This window comes from Daucus carota, chromosome 9, assembly GCF_001625215.2.
Source record: "Daucus carota subsp. sativus chromosome 9, DH1 v3.0, whole genome shotgun sequence".
NCBI lineage: Eukaryota > Viridiplantae > Streptophyta > Magnoliopsida > Apiales > Apiaceae > Daucus > Daucus carota.
This window is the reverse complement of record NC_030389.2, coordinates 37529873-37550775: the sequence shown is the minus strand read 5'-3', so window position 1 is coordinate 37550775 and position 20903 is coordinate 37529873. Positions and strand designations below refer to the sequence as shown.

Sequence of the window (20903 nt, the reverse complement as noted above, 5' to 3'; positions counted from 1 at the left end):
TTCAGAATCGACCATCATACCTAAAAAAATGATAATAATTTAGTGCACATGTCTAATAAATATAATCAATTTCGATAAAAATATACTTTATCATTAATTAAATAATTTTCATTTAATTAGTCATTGATGGAGAAGAAACTGTTTTTTAGTAAATATTACATTCCTCCTTTAAAAGAAAACACCAATAATTGTATAACTGAAATTAATTGAGTGCATATTTATGATCTTAGAAAAGTTGGTATAAAAAAGATGATGTTAATTATAATTAATTATAATTTTTTTTAATTTATTTAAAATGATATACATACATTGATTCATAACGAAATGACAAAGAAGAATCATGCAAAATAACACTGAGAGCTTTAGCTTCAAGACAGCCATGGATTTATTTTGTTAGAGGTTATGAAGCTGGTATTTAACAAAATTGGGTGAAAAATGTTTTGAACATGTGTTTATATAGAATAGAAAATGACATATGCAACAAAAAAGACAATCTCACAACTCACAAGAATCCAAAGATTATGTCCCATTAATTAGTGAAATATATTCGGTTAAGATTTTTTAGAGCATTAATTAGTGAAGATTAATTAGGGGTTATATATCAAACTGGCCACCGGTTACGTCAAAATATCTCAATTGACCCACTCATCTCATCGGTGACTCATTTAAGCCAATATATATATATATATATATATATATATATATATATATATAGGCACATGATCAAATAGAAACCAATCTTAAAATAAAAACTAGAAACCAATACAAGTTAGTGATATTCTCAGTACAATTTAGTGATATTCTCTTTAGGATTTAGTGATCTGTGTTGCAGAAATTAGTAAAAACTTAATCTCCAGATATGTTCCAGCTTAGAATATCCAGATCTGTTCACGTTTTTGATTCAGATGGTGGTGATAGTGGTGGAGATGGTGGAGGTGAAGGTGGAGATGGAGGAAAGATGATTGTAGCGAAGGTTTGGGCGGCTTGAAGTAGGGGGTTGGAGCGTTGCCGGAATAGTGGTGGCTTTGCGTTTGAAGTTGAGTCGAGGTGGAGAAAGAAGTATGAACGGGGTTGAAGGAGGTTGAAACAGCGATTAAGATGGGGCTGGTGAAGATGGAGGTGGAGGTTGTGTTGTTAGAGAAATAAAAGAGGTGGAGGTGGAGATGGAGGTGGTGGTTATGGAGGGGGCGGGCGGCATAGAGGTGGTGGTGGTTATGAAGGAGGCGACGACGAAGGTGGTGGCAGTGGAGGTGGGGTTGGTGAAGATGGAGGCGGGTTTGGTGAAGATGGAGGTGGAGATGAGGTTGTTTAAGAATTTAGTGGTATTTGTTTTAGGATTTAGTGATATTTCAGCTTGGTTTTTAGTTTCTAGGATAAGGAGGTTTCTATTGGAGTAAGACTATATATATATATATATATCATTTTATCCACATCAATATTCATATATCTTTACTTAATCATTTATCAAAAATTAACTGTTTAACTTTTTACTATAAAATCACTTCGAGGATTTTCATAATTGTCTCTAGTATTTAGTTCCGAAAATCTGGTCGAAAATGACATTTGGAGACTGGAACTTGAGATCAGGCATTCAGTTGCATATGAGGTTGCATTTAGTTGCAGGGGGATGGGTAGTATTTTTGCAATTTAGGAATTTAGTTTAGTAAATATGCAATTAATTTAGGAAGATGGTATTTTTGCAAATAAGATCCTAAAAAGTAGTATATTTGATAAATTCCTATAAATTTATATAGTAAATAATAAATATTATAACATTAAATATATCATGTTGTTGCTCTTTAATCCAATCTCCACCACCATCGTTTTCTATAATTGAGCATACCTTTCCTAATGACAAATGTTGTTAAACAAAGAAAGAAAATATATTTGTGTGTTTAGATTATTCCAAGTGACAAAGTTCTTACCAAGTCAAAGGTCAAGAATCAAACAATACATACAATCAGACATTATTGCCGTCAGGACATAACACACACTTGTATCTCTCTTGTCTTCCTTCCATTCATCTGCATGTTGCTTTACAACCTGCGAAACACTTTGCAACATTAATCAACACTCCAGAGGTACTATCTTTGTAAGCTGATCAACACTCATTTATAACATAGTACTTTATTGTAATAAAGGTTTTATTTTTTTTTGGTTTTTTGCCAACCTTCTTTATTTTTCTTGGAACCCTTTGAATTCTTTTTTATCTTTATGATTTTTTGGGGAAATTCAACTGTTGATAATCATGGGTCTTTCTGAATTTCACTTTATATGGTGTCTGTGTAATAATAGTTTATATGAACTGGAGAATTCTGATGTATCACTTATTCACCTTGATGTATGATATCTTGAATTATAGGTTGATTTGATGTTCTTGAATATTGAGAACTTGGCAATTGAATTGTGGCCTTATTGATTATTAATTTTGTAAAGTGATGTTTATGTTGTGATAAGCTGTGAGGGGTACTTTACCAAATTACTGAAATTATCTATGCTTTCTTTCAATAATTAAAGTTTTAGTGTTTGTTAAAAAAACAGACTTTGATTTTTCTGAATTTCTTGGGTAGTGAATGTAATTGGCTGTGATGTGGGCTTTTGCGAAAGAGAATACACCTTTTTTAGGAATGCTGTGTATTTCTAATGATCCGTGGATGATTGTAGATGGTAGCTTAAAACTTGATTTCTAGATTATGTGAATGGATATTTTATATCTGAATATGATTTCGTTCATGCCAATGCGGACTGCATTTTTTTGGTTTGTTCTTTTGTTTTCCAACTATGTCAACTGATTTTGGATATATCTTATTATCTTGGTACTACAATAGTTATATTTTGACCAAATGCATTAATATCAGTGATTGATTGGCTTTTATAGAGTAGCATACATGCTAAGCTTTTTTACCATGATTTGGAGTGTTTCTACCATATGTATTGGCATAACATGCGTAAAATAATAGCATATATAAAAATTGTGTTACATCTATGCTCGCATAAAATATATGCTGATTTTCTGTTTTAGTGCAACCATTTTTTACTAGCACAGGAACAGGCACGACAATCCTTTACATATATTTACTTGTCTACTATTGCTTTCCTTCCTTTTGCCATTTTGACTTAAATGTGTGGAAGTTTATATGTGTGGTTTTCAGAAAATTTGTAATTAGCTTCGGTAGAAATTTGTAAGGCGGTATGGAATTTCTGGGCTATAAATGTAATTCACACAAATGTGTGTGGCATGCTTCTGATTATGATCATTTTTGAAGTTTTAGGAATTAAGGCATTTCTTAGTTCATTTCCAGTCTGCGGCAAGGGGGAACACGTAATGAGTTGCTTTGGATGTTGTGCGCAAGATAATGTACCAAAGGCTGCTGCTAGTGGACCATATAAGGCTAGTCAGTCGACAGGTGGTTTTTTATGTTGGACTATGGCTTATAAGGATAAATATAAATTTCGTTATACATAGTTCTAACAAAAGTTCCATGCATTCTAAAATCATTTATTCAAAAAAAAGAACTGTCATTATAGGCTCATTTGGTTACATGTAATTCTTGCTGCAACCTCTGCATATAGTTTATTTCCAGTACCCTGTCTTATTTTTGGCATTTGCCTTTGCTATTCTTTGACCTTTGCTTTATCGAAATAATACCTAATTTGAGGCTTTGTGTAGGAAATGTCGGTGGTCATCGTGCTACCATGACAGCACCAAGGGACACGATAGCTACTAACATTCAGCCTATTACTATCCCTGAGCTCTCAGTGGATGAATTGAAAGATATTACAGATAACTTTGGTACAAAAGCTTTAATTGGTGAGGGGGCCTATGGAAGAGTATATCATGGTGTCTTGAGAAGTGGGCAGGCTGCAGCGATTAAAAAATTAGACTCCAGTAAGCAACCAGACCAAGAGTTTCTAGCGCAGGTTGGTCCTATCAGAATGTACTATGCAAACACTTGACACATCAGATCAACTGATTTTGTACAATTTCGATGCCTTTTTGCATGTCAAATACAGGTTTCTATTGCATCCCGGCTTAAACATGATAATGTTGTTGAGCTACTTGGTTATTGTGTGGATGGTGGTATTTGTGTCCTTGCCTATGAGTATGCCTCAAATGGATCTCTTCATGACATTCTGCATGGTATGTAGTGTTGGATTCTTTTTTTGAAAGTGTCTGAAATTTACTATCTTGACTGTTTATATGTAGTTCTGTGGTGTCATGTATTCATAAAAGTATTTAAACTTTAAATGGTCTCTGAATGTGGATGGATGCATCATGAGCTGTACCACACACGATTATTAAGGACTTTGAACCAAACACAATTATTGCTTGGAGTAGGAACTTTGTACCAAACACAATTATCAAGGATTATTTTGGAATTCAGGATACTAATTAGTCAAAGCTCATTAAGATAGACCGTATCTTTTAGCATTTGCGGATCTGTGAGACAATTGTACAGGGAATTGCCTTCATCCTATTAAAGCACAATGTACATTATTTGTTTAGGTATATTTGTTTGATCTGTATTTGTCATCTCTCATAATTATCTATTTATACATATGCAGAGTGAGTGTGCAATGTCTTAACGAAATGTAGTGGGCCTTTAACCTTTTCAACTGTGCTTTTCATTACCTATTCGTGTTGTTGGTAATAAGGTTAATTGTGCTTTGCAATTAGTAACTATTCGTGTTGTTGGTAATAAGGTTAATTGTGCATGGTTGATGTAGGAAGAAAAGGTGTTAAGGGTGCAGAACGAGGTCCAGTTTTATCATGGCCCCAACGAGTGAAGATTGCTGTGGGAGCAGCAAAGGGACTTGAGTATCTCCACGAAAAGACGCAGCCTCATATTATCCATCGGGATATCAAGTCCAGCAATGTTTTACTTTTTGATGCTGATGTAGCTAAAATTGCTGATTTTGACCTGTCAAATCAAGCACCTGACCAGGCAGCACGCCTTCATTCAACTCGTGTTCTTGGAACTTTTGGTTATCATGCGCCTGAGTAAGCTCTTTATGGAAATCATTCTTCTTCCATTTGCTTTTTCTTTTTAATATCCCGTATTCTAGTCAAATTGACATTGCAGGATTTGGCGACCAACTTAAATATCTTCATTACCCAACATAGTTGTCGCATATTTAATTAAATAAAAAGAATAACATTTTAGAACTTGGATTCAACATAGTTCGAGACAAGGTAATACTTTACCTATGCCTGATGGTTTTGCTAAGAGAGCTCAATCTGTGTCGGAAGCTAAATCTAGGATTTTGGTAAATCAGGTTCCTGTAGCAACTAGCAGGTAGACTTGAATGTATATCAGATTGCTTCCAAGTTACACCTAAGCTAATCACAGGAAATTTTTGGTTTGAAGTGCACATCGCACATGGGCATCTGTAGAGAGTCAGGTCTGCTTTAGCTGTTACTGTTATTAGGCTATTTATATATGTGAACTTTGAAAACCTTAGATACAAGTATCTAAGTGGATGATTAAAGAGAAGAATGTAGCCTGTTAGTGTACCTACTTCTGACTTCAAACGCAGGTAGTTGCCCCAGCATGTAGTGTTCCTTTATACAACTTTCTGTTTTCATCATCAACTATTTAATAAAAACATATATAAAAAACAATGTGACCTGTAAACACGTATTATAATATGAAAATATATAGAACTTTGTAAGAAAACATACTATAGAAGCCTCCTGGAAACCTTGAATATAGGATATCTCTGTTTAACACCTTTATGCACTTCCTTATGATATATGATTATAATAAGAGTAAAATAACACGTTCTGACATGATCCCACTGGAACTGGAATAACCACCTACAGTACAATTTTCTGGAGTGTAAACATTTGCTCTCAGTCGGCTTGACGTTTTAAACTGAAAAGCATGTCTTTAGCTCCTTGAGCTGTAATATGGCCTAATTATTCTGATATCTGGTGGCAGATATGCAATGACTGGACAACTTAGCTCAAAGAGCGACGTTTACAGCTTCGGGGTTGTCCTGTTAGAACTCTTAACAGGGCGTAAACCTGTTGATCACACACTGCCTCGAGGACAGCAGAGTCTAGTGACATGGGTACTCACTTATATTCACTGCAGTTTCATGACTTGTTTTTCATTATTTGGCACTGAGGTGGATTTTTTTTTAATTATTTGTGGCTTTGTATTAGGCAACTCCAAAACTCAGCGAAGATAAAGTGAAACAATGTGTTGACACTAGACTTGGCGGAGAATACCCACCCAAGGCAGTTGCCAAGGTACTCTAGAATGTATATTTGAATTAAATACAATACAACACTTTTAGGGTAAAGTCTGTAACTTAACATTTAAATCACAAAAAAAAACTGAAAAACCGCATCAGAACATATATGAAAATGATTGAGAACGTTATGCTGCATTGGCTGGTTATGAAGTTGTGGTGGGGGACTAAAATGAAGAAATGTTAAGAAGCATAGAGTTGGGTGAGAAGAATGAAACAGGTTAGATTATTAAAAAGGATAGTGTAAACTTTCTATAATAAGATTTGTAAAAGATAGTAGTAGTAGAAAAGATTAGTAATTCATTTTAAATTAAAAAAATTAGAGATATGAGAGTTAGCTTTTTAATATAAGAAGTGGAATGATAAAACTAGTGAGTGAATACCGTGCCCGATCTTTAACAAAATATTATTAATTTCTGTACATTCCCATTGTTCGTCATTCTATACTATCCAACTGAGCAAATCTGCAATTTAGATGACTTCAATTTGATGCATTAGTGTAATTTTTGTTTGTTTTTCTACCTGCAATGCATATCTTGCTGGAAAAAGATGGCTGCAGTTGCCGCCTTGTGTTTGCAATATGAAGCTGATTTTCGTCCAAATATGAGTATCGTGGTAAAGGCTCTCCAGCCTTTGTTGAATGCTCGGCCTGTAACTCCAAGTCAATCACATCACTAGTGGATCACTTCCCGTGCAATTCTGTACTTGCAGTTTTAATATGTTCTGTAATACGTTATTCTTGGCTAAATTCTACACTGGTTCAATTCCTTTAGCAATTGAATATAATTAGATTATTTTGCACTTGTTTGTTGTAATGCACTTAAGCTTGAAATCATGAAGCAAGAAACTGTCAATGTTGTTGACTTTCTTTTTTAGGACTACAGGGAACTGCCTTAATTTCCAGTTCTAAGCTTTGGTTCAATCTCCAAATATTAGATTTATATTGTACCCATTATACGTTAGATCTACTCAGGTTGTGCTGATGCAGGAGCTTTGTGCACACTACCCCTATAGTTAGGGGTGTTAATGGTTAGGCTTGTCTAGTTCATCTTTTCACCAATGAAGGCCTCAAAGGCCTCGACGCTGCTAGGAAATGAAGAAGAAAAGGTGCCCTACGAGCATCTCCAACGGAGTTGCTATAATGGTTGGCTAAATTGGACTTGTAGGACATTATGTAAAAAAAATTCAACCTGTAAGACATTTTGCTTCGATGATATTGGTTATATTGGTTGGTTATAATTTAATAATAGTATGTTATTAATATTTTAGATTGTTATAAATAGAATCTATCACTTTAATATGATAATAAATGACGTGTAATATTATTACAGATTTTTTATAGATTTGTAGTGCATCGACAAATATAGGATCGACAAATATAGCTATCTATAGGAGGTTGACTATAATCATAGATAAGGGGTGGGTATGGTTAGAGTATCGTTTTTTGAAGACGTTGGCTATAATTTTTATTTTTGGCAATGCCAACTAAACTTTTAGCTAAGAACTTCTCATGGTTGGAATTCTCATGGTTGAAAATCATAGACAAGAGGTGAGTATGGTTTGAGTATCGTTTTTTGAAGACGTTGACTATAATTTTTATTTTTGACAATACCAACTAAATTTTTAGTTAAGAACTTCTCATGGTTGGAGATGCTCTAACAAGTTAATCCTCTGTAAAAGAAGGCAATGCTAAATTAAATTCCATTTATACATATTCAGAGATGGGGATCAAAGAATGCTACATCTTTGTACTAGAGACGTCAGTCATTTTTCATAAGCAAAGTACAAAATCCAAAATTGATTTTCTTCGCGAAAAATAATAAAATCAAAGAAAGCTCGTATATTTTTAACAGAGAACGCAACTGAAATTTAATTCTCAAATATGATACCGAAACCTGACCTGTACACACCAATTCCAGTGTATGCTACATATGCTACATAAATTATGCACAAATTATACAACTCCAAGGGAACATCTTGCTTGAAAAACCACTTGCTCCTTGTGCAAACCAGTTTTGTTAACTGAGCACATCCATATTAACTTGAGAGCTAGACCGAGGAGCTTGTTTGGCTGATTTTATGACTTATGACTTATGACTTTAACCTGATTTCAAGTCTTGATTTATAATTTATGTATCTCAGTGACCTTGCTCCCTGCAGACTCTGCTTCCGTGGCTCCGCCTTGATTTCTCTGACGTCTTCGACCCTGAATATGCAAAGAATGTGATTCGTTATAGTTTCAGCTATCCTTCTCGTGAATGTCATGTTATTGAAATGTACATAATCAATAACATTGTGCAGTGTTGGTTCAAGAAGCTATAAGCATACCTCCCGCGACAAAGGGTAGTCCTCTGATTCCAGCATCCGGACAACTTCACTCATTGTGAGTCTTTTCTGGGAATCTGGATCAACACACCTCAATGCAGTCAACAGTGCTCGTTTAAGAGCAGTTCTAGATGGCTTGGGCTCCAGAGACGGGTCGATCACTTCTTCTGACCGCTTGCTCCCAACCATCAGTTTAAGCCAATCCACCATATTTACCTGCATGCATCATGGATTTTAATAGTTCAAGAAATGATAACGCCAATCTCCGATCCCGGTCCTTCCTCCGCCGTGGATGACGGTTCTGCGGTGTAGCTGCTGGATGGGAGCCTACAAAACAACACCGGAGGGGGGTTTTGACCCCGCGGCGCCTCCGGCGTGAGGGTAAGCGTAGGTTTCGGAAGGATAAAGATTAGAGAAAGTGTGTTATCTATATGTGGTGGGTGAAGGTGTATGTGTGGTGGTTGCTGGTGGTTGGTGGCTGAGAGTGTTTGAATATATGCTGAGTGTAAGTGTGTGTAAAATGAGTGTAAAGAGAGAGTGAAGTTAACCCCCAGACTCTTGATCCTTGGTCCATTTATAGGCCAAGGATTAGGGTTCGGGGGTGCGTACCTGGATCCTGGTCCTACACGTGTAGGGGTTTGATCCCCTACACGTGTCCAGGTGTCGGCGTATGAGTAGTATTTTGGAATGTTCCCTGGCTTGTCTCTATCGCCAGTAGTTGACCGTTATGTTTGTCTTTATCGTGTCAGTCTGCGCCTCGTGCAGCAAGTGTCGGCTGGTACATATGCGCCCGGGCAAGTAGTAGGTTTTGCTGTATCCGGGTGAGGGATCTTGTCCGGGTTGTGTAACCTGACAAGACTAGGGGGCGTCCTGCGGTGTTGGCGGCTACCCGGGGTGGAGGCTCCTCTAAAGGACCCGGGTGTTGCTTCTGAAGGGCCCGGGTGTTGCTTAACCGGGTGGAACCTGAAAGGGAGGGCTGTACTTATAGCCACAGCACTAGGCCACGTGGCCACTCCCTATTGGTCGTACGGCAGTTATTACAGCCGTTTCATCATTACACTTCCTCAAAAGGCGCGCCCGTTCAAGTTTCGAAATTGTCTTTTCGCCGGAGTTTTCTTCCAAAGTCGCTAGGTTTTCAAGTGCTCTTTGAGGATTCTTGCCGCCGTTGCTTGCGTGCTCCGTCTTTCTTTTCGGTCTTTTCTCCAGTAAGTTGGATGACGGTTCTGCGGTGTAGTTGCTGGATGGGAGCCTACAAAACAACACCGGAGGGGGGTTTTGACCCCGCGGCGCCTCCGGCGTGAGGGTAAGCGTAGGTTTCGGAAGGATAAAGATTAGAGAAAGTGTGTTATCTATATGTGGTGGGTGAAGGTGTATGTGTGGTGGTTGCTGGTGGTTGGTGGCTGAGAGTGTTTGAATATATGCTGAGTGTAAGTGTGTGTAAAATGAGTGTAAAGAGAGAGTGAAGTTAACCCCCAGACTCTTGATCCTTGGTCCATTTATAGGCCAAGGCCGCCTAGGGATCCGGACCATGGACCTAAACAGAGAAGCAATCCGGGTCAGTTTTTAGAATTCACACATTGTGACAAGTTTTATTTAGGTCCGGATCCCATCCTAATTCTATGTGAAGAACATACCAAAGAGAAAACAAAAAACAAGCACGCCATGAGCTAAAAGATCTACCCGGGTCCATCTTACAAACCGACCGGGTCCAATATATGCTACAGCGACGTGAAAATCCTCACAAGTCGGGAAGCTACAAGAATACCAACACATCTACCCGGGCTCTCCATTAAGACACATACACCATATCCTGCAAAGCCTACCCGGGCCCTCTCTTTCTTTCTTTGTATTTTCGTCTTTCCATGTATGAAGTCATTTGCATGAAGTTTATTTTTCCGAAATGCTTATTTTCGGTGGTTGTCACGCTCCGTATTCGTGTCTTTTCGCCGTCATTCTTTGTTATGCGAAGCTTAGTTTCAGTTTTGTTTGCTTGTGTTTTGTGTTTTCGATTTTGGGGTGTGTTTGGGGCTTTGGGTTCCGTGGTGATTTCTGGGTTTTGATTAACGAAGAACACCAGTTATGTTCTTGAATGTATATGTGTGTATATGTGTATAGTTTAGAGGGTTTATGTTTTGATCTTGGATTGGATTTGAAAATGTGTTAGAAACTGTTTACGGCTCTTGGGCTTCTCAGGTTTTGAACTGAACCCGGGTAGGGTGTTTGTGCCCAGGTTGGGTAGCTTTAGGACACAGCCGTTTTAGGTGTTTGTAGGTTGTGTTCGTACTTTGCGAAGGGAAGGGTTTCCGACCCGGGTATATATGTTAGGTCCGGGTAGGGCTTTTGGGCGTTTTGTCTTGTCCTTGGGAAAACTTTTTGTGAAAACTTTTTGTGCTGTAGTATGTACATAGGAACCGGGTATCTTTTTAGTATACCATACTCTTCTCCCACGTAAATTTGAAGAAAGAGAGGGCCCGGGTAGGCTTTGCAGGATATGGTGTATGTGTCTTAATGGTGAGCCCGGGTAGATGTGCTGGTATTCTTGTAGCTTCCCGACTTGTGAGGATTTTCACGTCGCTGTAGCATATATTGGACCCGGTCGCGTTTTTAATATATAGCCCCGGGTCGGTTTGTAAGATGTTTGTAGTGTAAGATGGACCCGGGTAGATCTTTTAGCTCATGGCGTGCTTGTTTTTTGTTTTCTCTTTGGTATGTTCTTCACATAGAATTAGGATGGGATCCGGACCTAAATAAAACTTGTCACAATGTGTGAAGCTATATGTGGGGTGGACGGTTGATCGTCCACCGGGGGTTCCACCCGGACCGAAGATGTTCCATCCATACCGGGACAAAACCGTCTGCGGGTCGATGATATATTTTCTCCCCAGGCTCGGGCCACCTCCACTCGATCTCAGGGGGAAGTTGAAAAGCTGCCCGAATCATCCGGTCAGCCATATCCGGAGACATCTCTTTAATATGGCTCCTCACCGGGAACGGAGCCCGGATCCCAGGAAATTCGCGAAACCTCTCATCGAACTCCTCCTTGTTATAGGGAGCTAAGGGGCCGTCAGGATGCTTACGCCTATAGAACCCGGCCATATTCGTATAAAAACCCTTCTCCTCGACAAGGGGGGCCTTGGTAATAAAATACGACTTCGAGTCACACCAGACGCCTTCTGGGGACATGATTACCTGCCTTCCAATCGTCTTGGTAACCTTCTGAAACGCGGACACCACCCCGGAAGAAGAAACTTCTCTTTCAGCCATCTTCACCTGAGCACGGTGAGCAAGAGTATGGACTTCGTCACACTCTATGTCACTGGAAAACTCCCCGGGTACAGCAGAATACGCAACAATTTCTCGTCTTTGCCGCCTAGGGATCCGGACCATGGACCTAAACAGAGAAGCAATCCGGGTCAGTTTTTAGAATTCACACATTGTGACAAGTTTTATTTAGGTCCGGATCCCATCCTAATTCTATGTGAAGAACATACCAAAGAGAAAACAAAAAACAAGCACGCCATGAGCTAAAAGATCTACCCGGGTCCATCTTACACTACAAACATCTTACAAACCGACCCGGGGCTATATATTAAAAACGCGACCGGGTCCAATATATGCTACAGCGACGTGAAAATCCTCACAAGTCGGGAAGCTACAAGAATACCAGCACATCTACCCGGGCTCACCATTAAGACACATACACCATATCCTGCAAAGCCTACCCGGGCCCTCTCTTTCTTCAAATTTACGTGGGAGAAGAGTATGGTATACTAAAAAGATACCCGGATCCTATGTACATACTACAGCACAAAAAGTTTTCACAAAAAGTTTTCCCAAGGACAAGACAAAACGCCCAAAAGCCCTACCCGGACCTAACATATATACCCGGGTCGGAAACCCTTCCCTTCGCAAAGTACGAACACAACCTACAAACACCTAAAACGGCTGTGTCCTAAAGCTACCCAACCCGGGCACAAACACCCTACCCGGGTTCAGTTCAAAACCTGAGAAGCCCAAGAGCCGTAAACAGTTTCTAACACATTTTCAAATCCAATCCAAGATCAAAACATAAACCCTCTAAACTATACACATATACACACATATACATTCAAGAACATAACTGGTGTTCTTCGTTAATCAAAACCCAGAAATCACCACGGAACCCAAAGCCCCAAACACACCCCAAAATCGAAAACACAAAACACAAGCAAACAAAACTGAAACTAAGCTTCGCATAACAAAGAACGACGGCGAAAAGACACGAATACGGAGCGTGACAACCACCGAAAATAAGCATTTCGGAAAAATAAACTTCATGCAAATGACTTCATACATGGAAAGACGAAAATACAAAGAAAGAAAGAAGGGGGAACTTACTGGAGAAAAGACCGAAAAGAAAGACGGAGCACGCAAGCAACGGCGGCAAGAATCCTCAAAGAGCACTTGAAAACCTAGCGACTTTGGAAGAAAACTCCGGCGAAAAGACAATTTCGAAAACAAAGGCAAAAGTGAAAAATGGAAACTGAAAGGGAGGGCTGTACTTATAGCCACATCACTAGGCCACGTGGCCACTCCCTATTGGTCGTACGGCAGTTATTACAGCCGTTTCATCATTACACTTCCTCAAAAGGCGCGCCCGTTCAAGTTTCGAAACAAAGAAACAGCTGTGAGTAAAAACCTCTCGGAATTCCCTCGGCAGAATCATCGATTCATCTCCTACGAACCCGGACACTGTCTATTTCACCCGGGTCCATTCGACAAACAACGCAAAGACAATTGGCTGCAACTCCTACCCGGATCCAGAGCAAAGCACAAAACCTTACCCGGGTCTACCCGGGCAGAGGGCAATCACGAACTTCCACCAAGTACTCGGATCCACTCGGCCGGGGAAGCAAAAAACAAAAACTACACTCTACTCCCTCACATAGAAAATCTATATAAGGGAGTGGGGGGCAAATGATAGGGTATAACCCGGTTAAGCAACACCCGGGCCCTTCAGAAGCAACACCCGGGTCCTTTAGAGGAGCCTCCACCCCGGGTAGCCGCCAACACCGCAGGACGCCCCCTAGTCTTGTCAGGTTACACAACCCGGACAAGATCCCTCACCCGGATACAGCAAAACCTACTACTTGCCCGGGCGCATATGTACCAGCCGACACTTGCTGCACGAGGCGCAGACTGACACGATAAAGACAAACATAACGGTCAACTACTGGCGATAGAGACAAGCCAGGGAACATTCCAAAATACTACTCATACGCCGACACCTGGACACGTGTAGGAGATCAAACCCCTACACGTGTAGGACCAGGATCCAGGTACGCACCCCCGAACCCTAATCCTTGGCCTATAAATGGACCAAGGATCAAGAGTCTGGGGGTTAACTTCACTCTCTCTTTACACTCATTTTACACACACTTACACTCAGCATATATTCAAACACTCTCAGCCACCAACCACCAGCAACCACCACACATACACCTTCACCCACCACATATAGATAAAACACTTTCTCTAATCTTTATCCTTCCGAAACCTACGCTTACCCTCACGCCGGAGGCGCCGCGGGGTCAAAACCCCCCTCCGGTGTTGTTTTGTAGGCTCCCATCCAGCAGCTACACCGCAGAACCGTCATCCACGGCGGAGGAAGGACCGGGATCGGAGATTGGCGTTATCAAGAAACAAACAGATAAGTGTTAAAAGTCCAGATTCCAGTATACTTTGTATATTCACCGTGTTCTTCGACAAGATTACATTCTATAATTCAACAAAGAATCATAACAACGTATTGGTGGCATTAAAAGAAATTGAGCTGCAAAGTGTAGATAGTAGATACCTCATCTGCTGGACGGCCATAATCCACGGGATCTCTTCCCGTAATTGCCTCCAAAAGCACGACCCCAAAACTATAAACATCGCTTTTCTCATTCAGAAGGCCGCTATTGGCATATTCTGGTGCTACATATCTGAATTGAAGCATTTATGAGAAGTTGAAAACTGAGAAGTGCAATTGAGTACAAAGACAGCTTCAGAGAATATGCTTACCCAAAAGTACCCATAACTCTGGTTGTAATGTGACTTTCACCAGCACCTAACAACTTGGCCAGACCAAAATCAGAAATCTTAGCATTGAATTCATCATCTAATAGGATATTGCTTGACTTAATGTCTCGATGCACCACTTTCGGTTCTATGGCCTCGTGCAAGTATGCAAGCCTGCAAGAGGTGAGTGTGTTTAATAAAATTACCCCCAACAGATCGAACCTATGATAAAGATATATACAGATCGACTTACGCCTTTGCAGTGCCTAGTATAACCTTCATTCGAGCCGCCCAAGTAAGGCATCCATGTTGACTCATAGCTCCATGAAGCCACTGTTCCAAATTGCCGTTGTTGACATACTCATAGACCAACATCCTGGATTAGATTAGAAGTCGACAAGCCGTTAATACTTCTTAAAATCCCTATCTAAATGAAGAGCAACGGTAGGGTAGACTTGATGAAGTACAAAAAAGAAAAGACCACATTCTCTGTTTTTTTGATTGAATTCGTCTCCTCCAAATTTGATGCAAGCTTTGTTTGAAATCAGTCAAAATATTAAAAAATCCTAAACTTAGACATTCAGAATTCTCTACACATGTTTCGTTTAATATGATAATCCATTCGTCAGTATATTTTTCATCTACGCTAAAACTCTTTAGATTTTGACAGATGCCTAGAGAGACGAGAGCAGATCATAAATGTGGTACCTTTGGGTCCCTTCAATGCAGTATCCCAGAAGTCTAACTAGGTTTTTATGCCGGACATGGCCAATGGCCTCGACTTCAATTTTGAAATCCTTCTCTGCTTGTCCTCTGCACGACATATTTTATATCATACCATCAGCTAGAGTTACATATAATCTAGCAAAAATTATAGGAATAAATCACATGTCACTGGAAAGAAGCCTAACTGACTTACAGGTTGTTGAAGATCTTTTTAACAGCTATTATTGATCCATTTGGGAGATAACCCTGATAAACAACACCATATCCACCTTCACCAATAACATTATCTTTTGAAAACCGATTTGTGGCGACTTCCAGATCCCTTAGCGTAAACCAATGGCCCCAACCAAGGTGTGAGAACTCGGGCAGTCCAGAAAGAGGGGAAGAAACATTCTGAAATGTTGTATCCTCTAACTTGTTAAAAGATCCGGATCGGCTATTAATATTAGGATTCTTGATCTGATCATCTCTTAAATGCTCCAACAGCTTATCCGAATCTTTGCCATTGTACTTATCCTCAGAGGTGGAGAACTCCCCACCATAGGCAACAAAATTCTTTGCTGAATTTTGATCCATTCTGATCTCCTTGAACTCACTTGACACAATTTGGTTCTGGCTAATCGGAAGCTTCTCAGTAGCCTTCTTCGATCTCCTTCTTGAAATACACATCGGAAGCACCAAAAGAACCACTGGAACTACCACAAAAATCACAACTAAAGCCCACACTGGAAGATGAAAGATCGGAGTTTTCTTTGTCAGGTCATTGCTGAGACCCATTGCTTGTCACCACAAGCAATTCTGCAGACTAGAATAAGCACAATTTCAAACGAAACTCTTTCAATAAGAATGAATTTTATGGTATCTACAGCTAAACTTCACACAATGCAGATGATATGATCATATCGAAAACTTGTAATTTTGTCTAACATTCTCAAGACAGGATAAAAGAACACACTACAGTTTTCTTATTAGAAAAAGAATGCATCATTGCAACATGTCTTATTGCTTATTGTTTACTTCTGCCTCCAGCTTAGCACAAAATTATTGGAGAGTGGTAAAGATCACTAAGATACACATTACCAATGGAGATGCAAACATATAAAATGCAAGTCAAAAAGCAGGATTACCTGGAAAGACAATAATAAATTATATATAAAAAAACAATCTTTAGTTTTTACCTATAGCTTAAATTATATGTTACAGAGAAACATAAGATGCAAGTAACAGAATACTATGTCGCATAGGCGATAACTAATGATGATTAAAAGTTCAGTCTCGTTAAGTTACGAGTTCTCCTAAAACGTCAAGGTGGCAGGATATTATGTTTCTTAACAACCCTTTTCAGTCTCAACTAACAATCAGCCAAACTCTTACACCAAAGATAGGTATATAATGAGGTATGCATTTTAAGTTGCAGTGAAACCATTAAAGCTTGAAACTTTCAACTCCATTGTATAAGTATTACCAAGTATCAAGTAGCTCTGTAAAAAGTAAGTTAAGGGTATTTTTATATTGAGCAAAATCAATGTAGCACAAGTGAAAAAGATCAAGTCAGCTTAAAGAATGAGAAACTTAGGTTCCACTACTCGAGGAAAATTGCAAGGCACGTGAAATAGAGAGATGTGAGGGATTATGGTATATAAATAAATATATTATGTGCAGGCATGCATGGATGGATTTATGAGTTGGGGTGACGTAATTATATAATGATAAAATGGGGACATTAATTTAAGAAAAATGTTTGGTATCCAAAAGTTATTTTGGATTTTTTTTTTCCCCGCATCATAGTTATCGATGTTTGATTAGTTCCACATTAATAATAACAAAATCTCGTATATACGCATAAATCACCCTATTAAAATCACTCATTCATTTATTATTTTATTTGGGAAAAAAATTGAGACAAAATTTGGGCCACGTACAGGACATACCCCGCAATTACAGGCACAAACTTGTCATGCTGAAATTGGAACTCCAAATTTTTGCTTCAGTTCTTTCCTTGCTCCAGCTAGCTGGTGGTGATGTGAAAAGCAGCCAGCAAAACTGAAACTTAAGCTAGTATAAATCAACTTAGACCGACTCAAATAAATATGCATAAACACAACTTACACAATGACATATGATCACACAAACAATTGGTTCGTTCTGTATGTGTGTCACACACAGTGTGTGACACGTTAGATTTGTGTGTCCCTGTGTTAGTGTTTTTAATTTTTTTTAATGGAAGTCACGAATAAAAATGGAATAAAAACAATCGGGTAATGTGTGCTATTGTGCTTAGATGGATAATGTTTACGATTTTAAAAGATCAATGAGGATTTTGTGTTTAAACTTGGAGCCCATTTCCGCAACTAAAGGAATATATAATCCGTTGATTGCAGTGCTTGTTTGGTTCCATCTAACACAATTCTCTTGTAATTGAGTGGCAGTTTATCTCACATATCAAAATTTCGCATAGGCTTACAATAGGACCAAGGACGGGTTTTGGTTTAACGATAGATTCAAGAGAAAAGCTTGAAATGTTCGCTTGAGTCATTGCTTTCCACCAGAAGTACTCATATCACCAGAACAAACCACCAATCACGCAATCACCCATTCTAACTGCCCAGGGCGCACAAATGCACAGTATGACAAAAGCTAACTGTATTAGCTACACTCTTATGCAAAATGAAATTGTAGATCCTGTGTGAGTTGCAGAAAAATGTGATAAGCATGTATAATGTCTTTGATTCGTACAATAAACAAAAGTACACTTGTTTTCTTCCTTTAATGGCAACTGGAGTATAAGATTTTTAAATTTATACTTCTTAAAAGATACTGTGTGTTTGATTGAAGAAGGATACTATGTCTTGGACAGACATTACCACAAGGTCTTACCTTGCCCGGCACAAGAGCACAACTAACGCCACTCAATTTAATTAGGAAAATTCTACCAATTCAAATACGATTAAACAGCTACACCCCTGCATTCTTCGTGGATGCCAGAAAGTCAATGGCTGGCTGGTGCTACTCAGTAGCTGTGCTTGACCCAAATGAGTTGACAATGGCACTGACTCTTCCAGCGAAGGTCTTGGAGGTTATCTTTTTACCAGGAACGTGAAATGGATTTGAGACTGCATCAACATATGCAGAGTGGAACCTTCTAAAAAACTGTGAAGTAAAAATTAAACATAAGAAAGAAGCTACTTGGGCATGCTTCAAGACATGATTGGGAATAGTTTTGACAAATAATAACAACTATAATTCACAATTATAGTCATTGCTATAATATGAAATCAAAAAGTTCTTTTTGGTGCCAAAATAAAACTTGCACTCTAATGCTAGATGCATAAACTAGTTCCAAATTTAACAACCTTTTTAACTTTTAGCTAAATTTTTAACTTCCACTTCATTGCTAGATGCATTAATTGTTTCCCTCCAATTCTAGTTAAATGGTGAGGCGGTAAAGATGCATAAATGCATCCTTGGATACAAATTTCGCACCAAGTATGTATATATGCATATTTGCATCCAAATTTAAATCCCTTTGAAGTTGGTTTTTTTGCATTTGGTTCCAAATTATGGCAAAGGCACCACTTTTGGCATTGCATTGGACTAGCTACAAGCAAGTGCAGAAAATGATTATACGATCGTGAAAAAACTCACATTTCTTACGCTTGCATCCCTGACATCGAGATCTGTCGTCACCAATATAAATTTCACCTTTGTATTGGTCAGATACCCATATCTGCACCAGCAATACATACATAATGGGTTCAGTAGAACGGCAGGAATTCACATTGATACCTCGATGCCAAAGACGAAAGGTACAACATTACCATATATTGGGTTTCTGTGATGTTTAGATTCATTGGCAATGCAAAGCAGAATCTCACTTACACTTTGTAATTATCGGCTGGGTAAAGTAAACCAAGAAAAGTCTCATTCAGCAGCGGTCCAGCTTTTTTCGGATTATTTACTGTACAATACACAAGGAAAAAATTTACAAATTTGTCGCTGCTGTTGGCTCCAAAAACTTCAACAACAATGTATTGTATTTATCGACCACTTCAAATCAGTGAATTAACTAACACGTTGATGACAAAACCGGCATGTTTTTGTATTAATGACCAAGCTGAATTAGTACAACCTATAATATTCCATTCCATAGATACCTCATGCACATACCACATTCCTCCAACCGCTCGACTAGTAAGTCATCCAACATCATCCATCACAATTTTTAAATTACACACATACCAGACGAATAAACGAAGTATCCAACTCCAATTTACATCACTCACACCAAACCTCAACATCGATATCTAACCTATTTACGATCAACTTACAATCAAGATCACATCCACAAGCTCTAATTATAAATCAAAACACACGCACACAAATTTTACACAACACAAAAGCATTAAACGATGATATCGAGATTTTAGCAAACAGATATGAAAGATCAAACAGCTACCTCGTTCGTCGATAACATCGAGAGAGCAATGAACAATGTGATGAAGCTTCAAGGCATCATCTGCACCTGTGAAGCTTTGAATGTAGAGTGGATTGTTCTGATCAAAATTAAATTGCAATTAAGCACGGAAATGAATATTCAATTGGACAGAAAATCAAAGTGTGTGCTTCAGTATGTGTATGTGATGTAAAATGAGTTGATCGGAGACCTGGTGGCCGACGACGGCGACGCAGACGCTCATCTTCTCCGGCAACGATTAATGTATCTGTGTGTGAATGAAAATTATTACTCCCCCGTGAGGAGTGTTTTTTTTGGTTTTTTATCCAGGCCCAGTCAATAGAATACCCAATCCAAGGATATGAATTTAAAGGCCCAACAATATATATTACCAATCATCTGCTCCAGGTACACAGGTCCATAAGAAATAGACGTAGGCAATTTCAGGGGGATCAATTCATTCTTATTTTACACTTTTGTGTATCAAGTTAATTGATTTTTTTTCCCCGGATCAAATTGTACTTATTTGTCATGTATATGATCCAATAAATTTTTTGTAGGAATACGATCATGCGACCAAATTATTTTCTTTATACTTATATATAAGCAGGGGCGGATCTAGGAGACGCACGGGCACACATATCCCCCTAATTTTTTTTATTTCATATTATTTTCACCATCCTAAAATTATAAAAATGTGGCACAAAATTTAAAAATATACATATATTTTTCAAAAATTTGTTCGATACCATTTCAAAATCTGAATCCCATACCTGTCTGTAAATAATGTTAACCAGGTTGTATTTGTCAACTAAAGAATTTGTTCCGGACCGAGCAGGGCTAGTGTTTTGACGTGAGTACAATTTGTTTAATCAAATACATGATATTTGTAAAAAGATAAAATAGCTCCCGTGTATGTACTTTTTTCCTTTACTGCTCAAGTGAAGTGCAAAGCTCCTTGACTCAACTCTTCAAGTCTCTCCTCTCCAATCATGAAACGCAATTTGTGAATACTTAACTAAAAGTCAAATTCCTGATCATGTTCAATCTCATAGTGCGCAGAAAATGTCTTCTTATTGTTGGATAGTAGTATGAAGTT

General features: G+C 38.7%; 3 protein-coding genes across 8 annotated transcripts; 1 reads left to right on the top strand and 2 right to left on the bottom strand.

Moving 5' to 3' along the window:
* The first annotated feature begins 1908 nt into the window (after window positions 1-1908).
* On the top strand, window positions 1909-7133 carry LOC108202576 (pto-interacting protein 1). 4 transcript variants are annotated; one of them, XM_017371042.2, is made up of 8 exons: window positions 1909-2081; window positions 3267-3407; window positions 3671-3921; window positions 4015-4141; window positions 4729-5002; window positions 5943-6075; window positions 6170-6256; window positions 6808-7133. In XM_017371042.2, exons 2-8 carry the CDS (start codon window positions 3326-3328, stop codon window positions 6934-6936), a joined length of 1083 nt encoding a protein of 360 aa, XP_017226531.1. In that variant the 5' UTR covers window positions 1909-2081; window positions 3267-3325; the 3' UTR covers window positions 6937-7133. The 4 variants fall into 4 exon arrangements, with proteins under 4 accessions (XP_017226531.1, XP_017226534.1, XP_017226533.1 ...); XM_017371045.2 differs by having other exon boundaries at window positions 1909-2092; window positions 3273-3407; XM_017371044.2 differs by having other exon boundaries at window positions 1909-2092.
* A 988-nt stretch (window positions 7134-8121) lies between these two features.
* LOC108202575 (probable receptor-like protein kinase At5g18500) lies at window positions 8122-17404 on the bottom strand. Of its 3 annotated transcripts, XM_017371039.2 has the most exons (8): window positions 17283-17404; window positions 15545-16156; window positions 15334-15438; window positions 14879-15001; window positions 14629-14799; window positions 14420-14549; window positions 8587-8799; window positions 8122-8464 (listed from the first exon to the last, which is right to left on the bottom strand). In XM_017371039.2, the coding sequence occupies exons 2-8, from the start codon at window positions 16126-16128 to the stop codon at window positions 8381-8383; spliced, it is 1410 nt and encodes a 469-aa protein (XP_017226528.1). In that variant the 5' UTR covers window positions 16129-16156; window positions 17283-17404; the 3' UTR covers window positions 8122-8380. The 3 variants fall into 3 exon arrangements, with proteins under 3 accessions (XP_017226528.1, XP_017226527.1, XP_017226529.1); XM_017371038.2 differs by lacking the exon at window positions 17283-17404 and having other exon boundaries at window positions 15545-16447; XM_017371040.2 differs by lacking the exons at window positions 8587-8799; window positions 17283-17404 and having other exon boundaries at window positions 15545-16454.
* A 638-nt stretch (window positions 17405-18042) lies between these two features.
* On the bottom strand, window positions 18043-20173 carry LOC108202577 (uncharacterized). The gene is made up of 5 exons (XM_017371047.2): window positions 20016-20173; window positions 19808-19904; window positions 19231-19309; window positions 18997-19078; window positions 18043-18501 (listed from the first exon to the last, which is right to left on the bottom strand). The coding sequence occupies exons 1-5, from the start codon at window positions 20046-20048 to the stop codon at window positions 18358-18360; spliced, it is 435 nt and encodes a 144-aa protein (XP_017226536.1). The 5' UTR covers window positions 20049-20173; the 3' UTR covers window positions 18043-18357.
* Between the last annotated feature and the right edge of the window lie 730 nt (window positions 20174-20903).

Excerpts from the sequence above, each read along its gene's own strand:
- LOC108202576 (XM_017371042.2), top strand. The coding sequence starts at position 3,326 with ATGAGTTGCTTTGGATGTTGTGCGCAAGATAATGTACCAAAGGCTGCT. Across the intron at positions 5,003-5,942 it reads TTTGGTTATCATGCGCCTGA|ATATGCAATGACTGGACAAC; the intron begins GTAAGCTCTTTA and ends ATCTGGTGGCAG. Across the intron at positions 6,076-6,169 it reads AGCAGAGTCTAGTGACATGG|GCAACTCCAAAACTCAGCGA; the intron begins GTACTCACTTAT and ends GCTTTGTATTAG.
- LOC108202577 (XM_017371047.2), bottom strand. The coding sequence starts at position 20,048 with ATGAGCGTCTGCGTCGCCGTCGTCGGCCACCAG. Across the intron at positions 19,905-20,015 it reads TCGCCGTCGTCGGCCACCAG|AACAATCCACTCTACATTCA; the intron begins GTCTCCGATCAA and ends AATTTTGATCAG. Across the intron at positions 19,079-19,230 it reads CCAGCCGATAATTACAAAGT|ATATGGGTATCTGACCAATA; the intron begins GTAAGTGAGATT and ends TTGCTGGTGCAG.
- LOC108202575 (XM_017371039.2), bottom strand. The coding sequence starts at position 16,128 with ATGGGTCTCAGCAATGACCTGACAAAGAAAACTCCGATCTTTCATCTT. Across the intron at positions 15,439-15,544 it reads AAAAAGATCTTCAACAACCT|AGGACAAGCAGAGAAGGATT; the intron begins GTAAGTCAGTTA and ends TATGTCGTGCAG. Across the intron at positions 14,800-14,878 it reads ATACTAGGCACTGCAAAGGC|GCTTGCATACTTGCACGAGG; the intron begins GTAAGTCGATCT and ends CACCTCTTGCAG.